Here is a 12,034-nt window from a genome sequence, read left to right on the forward strand (position 1 = left end):
TTTTTTTTTACACTGCGAAGGGACGAAGGGACGTGGAAAAGATAATTGCTTGAGCTGTCAAAATAAACATCGCTGACGGCAGGGCGGGAGCACATCCTGTCGGTCTGTCGCGGTGATTATCTACTCCAAAATATGTCACAGCATTTCAGGACAGCATTGTTCATATATCTTTTGTTTATAGCCGAATGTTTTCTACCTGATCCACACAAGTTCCTTCGCCACGTTTTGAACGAAAATAACAACCAGCCGGCTAGCATAGCCGAACTCGCGTGACGCGAATTCATTTAGCGCGAGTATTTTATGTATTTGGATATATATCGTGAGGGGGGGGGGGGGGAATTGGCCCGAATTCTCTATTGCGACCATTCCGTTTATAAGTCCGTTTTTCCGGGAACCGTGAGGGGTCGCATCAGCGGGATTCTACTGTATTTAAAAGTTACACATATACTGTTGCCATTATGCGTGCATAGAAATAATTCACGCTACTTAAACTATGACTGCACTACTTCAAATCATGCCATAATTTATTGAAGTCTGAAGTTCAAAACTGCTCAAATCTAACAGCGTTACTTTGAGGGGCAGGTGTATGGATAAATGTTTTCAATGACAATACTGACCTATCAAGAGATGTAGATGAGGCGAACTGCCTGAGACTGGTACCAATGACACCATCTGACCACTCGTGCGTTACGGGATCAAACTGACCATACAGCTGGCTCAACGTGAGAGACTTTGCATTGATCACAGTTATCTGCACATGATGCTCCCCTTCCACACCCTACAGCACAGCCAGGAACATTTCACGTTACTAAAACATAGTTTGATAGAGTCCAGGAAAACTATCAAGTACTAATACCCATCTCTCTGCTGCCCCTAATACCTAATACAATACGTACTCCAAAAAGAACAGACCAGCAAGCAGTATGGTAGCTGTTAAGAGAAACAAATATTAAACAAAGCAGTGTAAAACAACAACATAAATGAAAGATGTAAAATACCAAGTTAAATGTAGAGGTTTTTTTTTCTGATACACCTAATATATTTGTATCTTTAGTTTTTTTATCATACAGTTATGTATAAAAAAAATCAGAAAATATAAAAAATATTTTTAATTATTTATTTATTCACCCATGTCAGGAACTTAAAACACCACTTAGTTTATTTTATACACTACATGGACAGCTTTTATATTAAGGCATGAGACTGAGAACATAGGTTTTAAAGTTATAATTTGTTGTACTAAATCTAGCTAGATGGTGGTTGGTTAAGTGCATTGCAGATCACAGGACAGGACAAAAGGATTTTAGTTCTATTTGTATAAACAAACTCTATAGGTTTCTTACGCACTTTGTGTAGGTAACTAAAATAAATAAATAAAATTGTATTGGTCCTTTTCATATAAAAGCCATCCAAATACAAAACTGTTGAATATCCCGCAAATCAGTGACATTTGAACGTGAATTTTATTTAACTGCTCCAATTATGACCTTAAACTTAAGAATTTGCAGTAGTTTTAAAAAATAATATTTTGTGTTCGCGTCTTCAATTTCTTTCCAATGGCCAGTATCACCACTCGGAGATCAAGGTACGAAAAGAAGGGGGGCAGTGAATCCCTGAAGACACGGGCGGGGAAAGGGGGGGACGGGAGGAGAGACAGTGGGGCCCCGAGTCCAACCAGGAATTAGGAAGATCTCACCGAGGGGGACCCACCACTTGCCCTTGCAAAAAACAGGAACGACGAACGTCGTCCGCGGGTCCGACAGGTTCTCGTTCGTCTCCGCCCGGTGGGATCCGGCCAGGGACCCGGGACCGAGAGGGGGGAGGGAACGCTCACCCGGTCCTCCAGGAGGCCGAGGGCCGTCGCCAGCACCCGGTACGCGGACGTCTTCCCGGTGAACGGCTGGCCCACGACCACGACGCCCTGCCGCACGCCCAGCTGCTGGCGCAGCCGCTCCACCGCCTCGAGGAACGGCGCCGTGCACTGCAGGTTGTGCTCCCGGCACGCCTCCTCCACGGCCGCCCCCAGCGCGGAGCGGTCGCGCGGCGGCGTCTCCGCGCCCGGGAACACGTCGGACAGAAGCGACTGGAAGAAGCACGTCACTCGGTGTGGACGTAGCATTCCAGAAGTACGACCAACAACTAACCTCAAACAACGATTTGCCCGTCCCTAAATTTTCACTAAAAAAAAAAACATTAACATTAATGTAAATGAATATCATTAATAATGTATTTAACTGAGTACCTAATGCTGCATATCAAAAAATATGTATAGAAAAATTAAAAAAAAAAAAGTATAAATGAATTTGTATAAAAATTTCCGCAGCATTCGAGAAGTACGACTAACCAACCTCAAACAACAATTTTCCTGTCCCTAAATTTTCACTAAAAACAAACATTAACATTAATGTAAATGAATATCATTAATAATGTATTTGACTGAGTACCTAATGCTGCATATCAAAAAATATGTATAGAAAAATTAAAAAAAAAAAAGTATAAATTAATTTGTATAAAAATTTCTGCAGCATTCGAGAAGTACGACTAACCAACCTCAAACAACAATTTTCCTGTCCCTAAATTTTCACTAAAAACAAACATTAACATTAATGTAAATGAATATCATTAATAATGTATTTGACTGAGTACCTAATGCTGCATATCAAAAAATATGTATAGAAAAATTAAAAAAAAAAAAGTATAAATATATTTGTATAAAAATTTCCGCAGGATTTCAGAAGTACGACCAACCAACCTCAAACAACAATTTTCCTGTCCCTAACTTTTCACTAAAAACAAACATTAACATTAATGTAAATGAATATCATTAATAATGTATTTAACTGAGTACCTAAAGCTGCATATCAAAAAATATGTATAGAAAATATGTATTTAAAAAAAATGTATAAATGTATTTGTATAAAAATTTCCTACAGATAGGATACATTCAATGGTGATTATTCAAATTGTAGTCATCAGAAAACATTAGTATTAGAATCATTTAAAGCCATGTTAGCTTTGGTTTCTCACACAATAATAAACATGACACAAAATAAACTAATTTGTGTTGTGTGTACTTAAACATATAAGTGCAAAATGTATGCATCTGTTTAAAAGATATATATGCAAAAAAGTATGCATCATAGGTAAAACATAAATTTAAAAATCCCACGTGAAAAATTATAAAAAAAAACTAACACAATTGTACACATTAAAAAGGTTTGTAACAAAACCAATAAATGACTGCTCTATCACGAACACAACAGCTAGTAGATTTAGATTGGTTGAAACTAATCAAAACAATTTTTATAACTTATTCTTTTTCTCACTTCATGATGCAGAACATAATGTAACTTTTTTCTCAGAAGACTGTCAATCAAACAAGTTACTAGTTATTTTAAAGTTAGAAACCATTAGACATGATCTGTCATTAAATTAACTAACTCTCTTCAAATGATTGGAACAACATCAACTAGTGCTGCCGTAGATGTACTGGTACAGTAGCCTACATCTGAATATTGATGTACCTTAAAAAGCATCAAGTCCTCTCCAACAAACTTGGAAAGGCACACATCATTAATAGCTTGAAGCATTAGGACATCATCTGCCATCCCAGAGCCATTTTCGCAAGCTTTATGAAGTCCGAAAGCAGAAAGAACTGTTGTGATTGGTCTTAAACCTAAAAAAGAAAAGCATAAAGTAATTAGGTACCCAAGCAAAAATAATTTCAGTTCCCTTTGCTTATCTGCAACACCAACCCACCATTGTCATAGTGATGTTGCGCAGAAAGAAGCTCTGCGCACAATCTGAATGTTGTTACGAGTTTCAGAGCCAAGTTATGCACGTCGTTGAGCCCGTAAGACATGAGCACTATTTCTGATATGGTGACGAAATCGGGCACCATCATGGCCACTGGTCGAAATAAGGCCTGCAAAGACACACACACAAGGGCATCAAGTACTTGAAAATCACTGAATGAATAGCAATTATCTATACATGAACTGAAGTATCCTTCTAAAACAACGGAGATTGCAATCCCTGTTTTTTAAACCAAAGCTAAGATTCAAATGTGCATCTTTCAGCTTATTAACAATACTTCTATCTATCTTACTTAAAAAGCGCATTCCCTATTTCTAGGAACCAGATTATATGGGGATTTGCAATAAAACCAAAAAAACAATGAAAAGCATTTAATATAACACTGAAATGCAAGTTAATAAACCATACTAAAATGTAATTCAAAACATAAAAAAAAATATAATATTTTGACATTTTAGATTCAAATTTCATACAAAATTTTACCAAAATTGTACCAAAGTTCAAAACATTTATTTACTTGGTCACGGATCTCTTATTATAACGCTTTTAAAATACAAATTCTTACCCATAGTTTAAATTTTTGAAATTCTTGTTATTTTAGTTTACTGTTTTAATATTTTATATGTTCATGATTACTTTTCATATTAAAAAGAAGCTTTTTTTAGACAAATACTATTCATATTTCCGACTGGTTCATTTTGTATTGACTTAAAACGCCACTACTTGTTTTCATCAAAATATGAGGCAGTGACTATAAGTGCTGCTATCTTCTGGCAATCGCATCAGTCTTTTGCTCGCTGTGTCACAATCTATTGTAGACACTCAAATAATCCAGCCCGCCTATAGAAATGCACCCAACATTTCTCAGAAACTGCTGCTGCCTGTTGCCGCAGATTGGAAATGTTTTGTTTTGTTCTCTCTTTTTATTTTACACTTGTCTCTCGATACATACATTGTACAAGCACCTCATGTACATCACCCGCCGCCATCATTACACACACTGACTACCAACCTCATACCTCTAACATCCCTGACGTCACGTCTTTCACTTACACATATACAACAGGAAATGCATGAACAATAGTTCATGCGAACAAAGATCATGTAGTCCCAGTGTGTGTTGGTGCAATGTTTAGAGGAATGATTCTTAGATCAATCTTAGGCTAAGATCATTGGATTGCAGATATAAGAGCAGAATAATGCAACTGGCCATAATAAGTGAGGAACAAGGCTTGACCTAGATACTGTGCAATTTGAATGTGCCTTATTTTTTTTAAATGATCATATTGTTGTTACCCTCATCTTCTATATATAAATAATGATCCTCTAATAGAGATAATAAGCATAAAATGAATACATACATTTACAAAATAATATTTATTATCCATAAACGATACAGAAACATGACTACAATTTAAAATATATTTTTTTAAGTTTGTTATTTTTACAGCAACTCCCTAATCTCATTAAATGGATTTTGATGAAAATTAGAATGCTAGTAATATAGATCTTGAGAAAAAACATTTTAAACACTTTTCATCCCGATAAGTTACATCATTCTCACAAAGACGGACATCTTATTTCTTTTTGCACATATTACTTTAAAATTATTCCATGGGAACAAATTCATGGACACAGCTAGCTAAACAAATCACCCAACAGGCACTTTTGGAAGTGTGCTTATGTACATACAGTAAACAGATAGCGCAATACCTTCAGGTTCTCTGGCAGTCGAAAGCGACCACTGTAGTCGGGGTTCATGGTAGTAAACACTGCGCACGAAGGGTTCAGAGTGACTTCCACGCCTGCGGTCACCACCGTCGCCACCTGGGCCCTTACCGCTCTCTGCACCAACAGCATGTGGTGAGCCACCAAAGACAGCACTTCCGGCTCCACTCGATTGATGTCGTCGAAGCAAATCCAAGCCCCGCACGAGGCAACGCCCTGTCATTGGATGTAAATACACAGAGTGCGAGTTGGCATACTCTCACACAGAGGTACGAAAGTAAACATATGTGCGAAGTTAAGAAAAATACACAGGTCACCCAAAAAACGACAATCATCAGAATTGAGGGCACAAAGTTATCATATTGATATGGAATAAGACATCCACAATGAAGCAGTGATATCATGCATAAGTAGGACAAGGATGTGGGAAAAAATATAAATTACTCACAACAATCAACAACATGAACAAACTACTTGAACAAACATCCTGATTGATTACCAAGGCCTGAAATATGAAACATGAAGGTGTAAGTGTTGAACCTAACAACTAGTAGAAAGTTAGTTATTATTTTTATTGGGGTTAGCATTTTCTCCACAACAAGGTCGTTAGGGATGGAAATACAGAACAAATCAAATTAGGGATATTGGGAAGTAGGCAATAGGCATCGTCCATCGTAAGGAACTATAAAAATTTTCGCAAGTGAGAAAATTGGCACACAATTCAGTAGCCGATGGTTTTTTTTTCAGGAGATTCTCATTTTCCTCACACCATTCAATCTGTCAATGATTCTATTTCATCAATCACTTCTCATTGTCTCTAATGACCACAATGTTAGTGAGAGGTAAAGCTTGCTTTAATTTATTCAATTCATTCACTTCAGAGTACCCTCATAAAAGTTGTTGTCAGCAAACTTAGGCATTTGCTTCAGAATATTATTAATAAATAAACTTATGAATGAACAGCTGCCAGTAATCCAATATACAATAAGGGTGATTTAAATAAAAGGCTAATACTACCTAGTTGAAGCAAATAAATTGGTACACTAGTTTTAACTCTTAGTACTATGAGAATTTGAATGTGTTTAATTATTTAATTAATAGAAGATAGTTAATATAAAATTTATATAAAATAAACAGTACTGGCTTGCTAATAGTAACAATAATACTCTATTATTTTTTTAATTATGTTAAAATTATAAAGAATTTAAGTTACCTTAGATACAAAAATTCATACAATTGTTATTCTGTAATAAAATTCATATATACCGTACGTCGTATAGCTGTTCTGTAAGTAATAAAATTCGTACATCCTGTACTTCATAACAGTAGCTGAACTTACCTTGAAAAATTTGGTGAGTGCAACATAGTCCAAGGCAGCAGAACAATTTACAGTTATACACTGTTTAGCTACAGCCTTGGCAACGTCCTTGATAGTTTCTGTTTTACCCGTTCCAGCTGGACCTTCCAATGACACTCCTAGAAAACAATATTGAAGATACCCATTACTGTGAAATAGCTTTTTTACTACCTTTTTAAGTTAAACTTATAACTAAGGTAAATAAAGCAAGCGTTGGTTTGTAAATTGTTTAGATCTCAACTTGACATGAGCAGTGTATGCCCACTCCTGTGATTCCATAATCCGTTTGCACAGTCTGTATGTCGTGCCAAAGCCATGTATCTGATGTGTTATCATGCGTGGTAAAATATACCCAGTAATTACTGACTTACACATTATTATTTAAACTGCATAAACTCAACAGTAAGGAATATGTATGTGAAACAAATAAAAATTCCTTTAATAGATAGCAGTTCCTTTTTCAAAATTAAATAATTAGGAAAAAAAAAAAGAATTGGATGTAAATATATAAAGTGTGAGTTGGCATACTCTCACACAGAGGTATGAACGTAATATCATGTATAAGTAGGACAGGGATGTGGGAAAAAATATAAATTACAACAATCAACAACATTCACCATGTTACTACTTGAACAAACATCCTGATTGATTACCAAGGCCTGAAATATGAAACATGAAGGTGTAAGTGTGAAACTCACTAATGGTTATATGTCACAAAGATAATTATTGACCCAGCACAGCACACATACATCATTTATTTACGATAGACTGAACAAGAAAACCAATTCAGTAGTAATTACTTGGGACAAGATTATATGGTAAATTGCAATCAAACCAAAATAACACTGCAAAGCATGTCAACACAATATATAACACCGGAATCAGGGGCGCAACAACTAAATTTCCAAAGGGGGGGGGGCAATATACCTTTTTATAAAGAATCATTGATCCCCCCTATTGAAGCGGGGGGTTCAGGGGTCCTCCCCCGGGAAAATTTGTATTTCAAGGTGGAAAATGGTGCTATTTAAGCAGTTTTATTATCTAAAAATTGATTACACAGCACTTTCTTTGCCCCCGTTTGCCCCCACTTCAAGGTTTCAGACGGGGGGCAAAATACCCTTGCCCCCCCCCCCCCCCCTGTTGTTGCGCCCCTGACCGGAATGCAAGTTAGTACACCATTTAGCACAGAAATGTAAGTAAAAACATGAAATCTTTCAGAAATTTGACATAATTTAACTCACAATGCAAAAATTTCATTTTAGTTTTTATCGCAACTCACAATATAATCTTGTCTCTAATTATAAGGGGTTAGGTTAGCAAATCTTTTACTGCAGTATTTTTTTTAAAGATGTTATGTAGCTTTCAAAAAAATAATGTAGCTGTGATGAGTCCAATTGAAGTTTAGCTATCATCAGAGAGATGTATTTCTTCTTTGCTGAAAGACAGAATATTGTACGACTTTTCAGTAGTAGTGGCAATTGACTTACCATATAGATGATGCAATGCACCAAATAAAGTCAGGTAACAGCGATCAGTGAGGCTCGTCATGACCAAACGGGAGTGGTTTCCTAGGTATTCGTACCCATACTTCAAAGTGCAGGTCGCCATGCGCACAGTAACTTTACCATCCTGAAACAAATGCAAATAGTTAAACATCTGCATCTGCATTTACAGAGAATTAAGTGGTGCATGCAAGGCCACACTGACAGGGCTGTAGTTGCAGTCAAGAGCTGTTGTCGCAGCAGACGCTATAATAATCATGTTATGAAAATAAAAACGTCAAGAAAATTACATATTGGTCCTGATAGGTCTCTCTCGTGAAAGTGCAAGCACTATTATTTATTTCCCTTCATAAAATGTATTTCCTTAAGAGAGTTCAATAAATTAAAAATATTATATACATATAGTACATAATGATTTCTGTGTTTAACATAGTTTAATCAAAACTTAAAATAAAATTACAAAAAAAAAGACCTAGTGTAACTCAGTACACATGACAGAAATGAAATTTCTTTGGGAATCCGAACCTGGATTCATAAGTGCTATCTTTATTTTTTTTTTTTGGTGTTAGAAACGTTTCAAAACCATGTTTCACGAAAATTTTCATTAAATTTTAGCGTTGAAATGTTACTCCCATCACACCCAAAGAAGTTTCACTTCAAAAATTTTATACAGTTACTAATTATTAGTTAACACTTTCCCTCAAGTATCTAAAACATAAAAACTGATTCTACTAACAAATCTAAGTGTTTATTAATCCCAATTTTATTTGAAAAATAACCAAAGCTTCTCATACAAAGGATTTAACCATAACACACTGTGTTTTAGGCACATGTAAGGAAATTCAACTGCGACAACATGACAACAGTTATCATTCATGCTCGTGACAGATACTGGTGTGGAAGAACTCTTGTGTTGGTGTCAGCCTGGCTTTCGAGTCACCATGTATTCTGTCACCTCGAAATAGTAGCGCAGCTCACGTTTCCACTGGAAGTCATCATCTCTCTGCACCACATTTTCCACGAGTCTAGACAACACCTCCCTGGTATGCGCCTCCAGAACTACTAGAGATCCTGCCAAAATAAATACACCCATGTACTGTGGAAGATATCTTTATCTTTACCAACCAAACACTGTTCATATGTCTCAAAATGACTTTTAGATACAGCACCACTAAATTAAAAATTAGAAAGAAAAAAAAATGTGTCCAAATCTATTTATTGGAAACCTTTTTTTGCCTCTTTTGGCATGTATGACTCAAGTTATGATATGCAAATAGATCTATGCTATGTCCTAGCATATATCTTTCAGCAAGTAAATGTTTAGGTAACTCAATATTTTAGATTTTGAGTTTTTGACAGAACATACTAACTCATTCTAAAAATTAACATCATGAAATTGATCTGTAATTATGGGATTTTTAAGATGAGAGATAAAATTGAAACAAACTATCAGGTTTAAGATCATTAAAATTTTCTTTTCAAAATTTGATTTTGTTAAGGCTTAACATATTATAACAAGAAATGCCTGGATATTTAATTTATTGGCTGCACATGTAATTTCTTTTTTAAATTGCTGCCTTAAAGAAAAGAAATTTTTAGATTCTGATGTCAAAAAAAAACTCACTGAGTAAATTGTGTTATTTTTAAAGTTGCAAATATATACTACTAATAAGCATGAATTTTCATTGCAACAGAGTCTAAATGGCCGCATCTTTTTAAATTTTGATTAAATGCTTACAATACATACCTATCCCCCTCCTTCCGTATTCTAATTCGACTGCTAGAGCATGCTTTGGAGTGGCGTTGCTGCTGACGCACTCTCATTATCTACCTATCATCAACCACGTATTTAACCATTTCCCTCATGCAATCGGAATTTTTGTAAAGCTTAAAAAATGCAGCAAATTTAGCAAAGAAGTTTCACTTTTAAAAAAAGCAGGATTCGCAGGAAGCCTAGCAGTAACCGAACGTGTCGCACCGAGCGTCGCCCTGTCCCGCGCGGGGAGAGATGAGCACAGGATCTGCACCGTGCCGGCGAGCCGGGCCGTGGCGGCTGCCAGGCAGGCGCTCGTGGCAGCTGCTCCATCGCTCAGGGCTCGGGAGACCTCGGCCGTCCAGGTCACCATGAGCGCGCACAGCACCGCCTGCTGTGGCCACGCCAGCGCCCACTCCGCTCTGCCCTCGCTGAGGAATGCCTCCACGGTCCTCTCTGTCACCTGGCCCATCGACACCTTCCCGTCACTATCATCTTGAGGTAGGGAGTTACAAGCAGAAGGGTCGTCTCCGAGTATGGGTTGTCCCTGCGTATGGATCGCAACTATAATTTTGGGCAAAAAAAATCTAACAAATATTAAACCCTAAGAGTTGTCCTCGGAACATAGGTGCACCGTATATCTGACTCCAGTAAAATACAAATGAAGCCTTTATGGACCGTGTATCAGTTCTTCGTCTCTCCCCTTTTGATCCTTCATGGCCCAAGAATACTACTTTGTGTACTCATGTTTCCCTTCCCATCTATTTTTTTTTTTATCTGTCTCCTCCAAGAGAGAAAAGATGGCATGGCATGCTGCTTGATTTTTTTTCCCAGTTCCTTTTATAAAAACAAGAGCGCGATTTACAGCAGTTCTGTCATGAAATGTTGCAGTAGAAAGCGTGGGAATTCTTATGCCAAATCAATGTTTGGATACAGTTGTGTCACAAAAAATCCTGTTGAGATAGATGTGATGATTGTGTACGGTGCCAGTTCACAGACATTTACAACGATGGGAGAGGGAGGGATAACCATGAACACTGTTGCATGGCCACACACTAAAACACACACGCATGCACACCCTTCCCACTTTCTCACTCTCTGACTGATTTAGTTTTAGATTTTCCCTTCTTGCCGAGCGCTAACACGGTGGAAGACAGCCACGTCACTTACCGGCGGTAGACGCACGATAGTCGCCCGACAGGTGGCAGACACAGTTTAAAGGCGCATTTCATGATGCTAAACACATAGGTAATGCTGAGATATTTTAATTAAATAATTTATACTTACTCGTAACATACATATTTGTACATTCCTTTTTGTAACAGCTGGAAGGAAATAACTGATTGTTTTAAGTGGGCAATCACAACTATCATGATGATTACACCAGTATACAAAAGTTAACTTCAAGAAATGCTCAAAGACATGTCCTATGAAATGTCATGACAAAATATGAAAGCTGTAAGGGACATGATTATATGGTTAGTTGAGATGAATACGAAGTAGCACCGAAAAGCATGTCAATGCAACATATAAAAACAAAATGCAAGTTAACACACCATAAAGCACCAAAATGTAACTAAACTCATGAAATTAAACCGCCATTTTAATAAAAACAACCAACTCAAATATCAAAAACATAATCTTTTATCATAGTAAATTCAATTAATGCACTTTATTTAGAAGGATGTATGTTCCAAAAAGTATATGGTTAATACAATGGAAAATATTTTACTCGCTTTGATCTTGCAACTATTAGTAACTCATTTTTACATTGAAACTTACAATGACTTATCCCTGTCAAAGGAAGCTCCATAGCCGGTGATAGAGATATATAATTGATTAATTAGTGGCTATACAGTGCTTTAACGAAGCACAAAC

At 36.7% G+C, this 12,034-nt stretch overlaps 1 protein-coding gene across 1 annotated transcript in view; it reads right to left on the reverse strand.

The window, feature by feature from the left end:
- Positions 1–12,034, reverse strand: part of LOC134535373 (dynein axonemal heavy chain 7-like) — a 145,720-nt gene that overhangs the window by 79,183 nt on the left and 54,503 nt on the right. The window contains exons 17-25 of the mRNA XM_063374446.1: positions 10,382–10,619; positions 9,359–9,474; positions 8,389–8,530; positions 6,884–7,020; positions 5,530–5,760; positions 3,760–3,925; positions 3,525–3,676; positions 1,835–2,083; positions 618–778 (exon numbers count right to left, since the gene is read on the reverse strand). Coding sequence (XP_063230516.1) covers positions 618–778; positions 1,835–2,083; positions 3,525–3,676; positions 3,760–3,925; positions 5,530–5,760; positions 6,884–7,020; positions 8,389–8,530; positions 9,359–9,474; positions 10,382–10,619 — 1,592 coding nt within the window. The remainder of the gene's footprint in view (positions 1–617; positions 779–1,834; positions 2,084–3,524; positions 3,677–3,759; positions 3,926–5,529; positions 5,761–6,883; positions 7,021–8,388; positions 8,531–9,358; positions 9,475–10,381; positions 10,620–12,034) is intronic.

Source organism: Bacillus rossius, chromosome 8 (genome assembly GCF_032445375.1).
Source record: "Bacillus rossius redtenbacheri isolate Brsri chromosome 8, Brsri_v3, whole genome shotgun sequence".
Lineage (NCBI taxonomy): Eukaryota > Metazoa > Arthropoda > Insecta > Phasmatodea > Bacillidae > Bacillus > Bacillus rossius.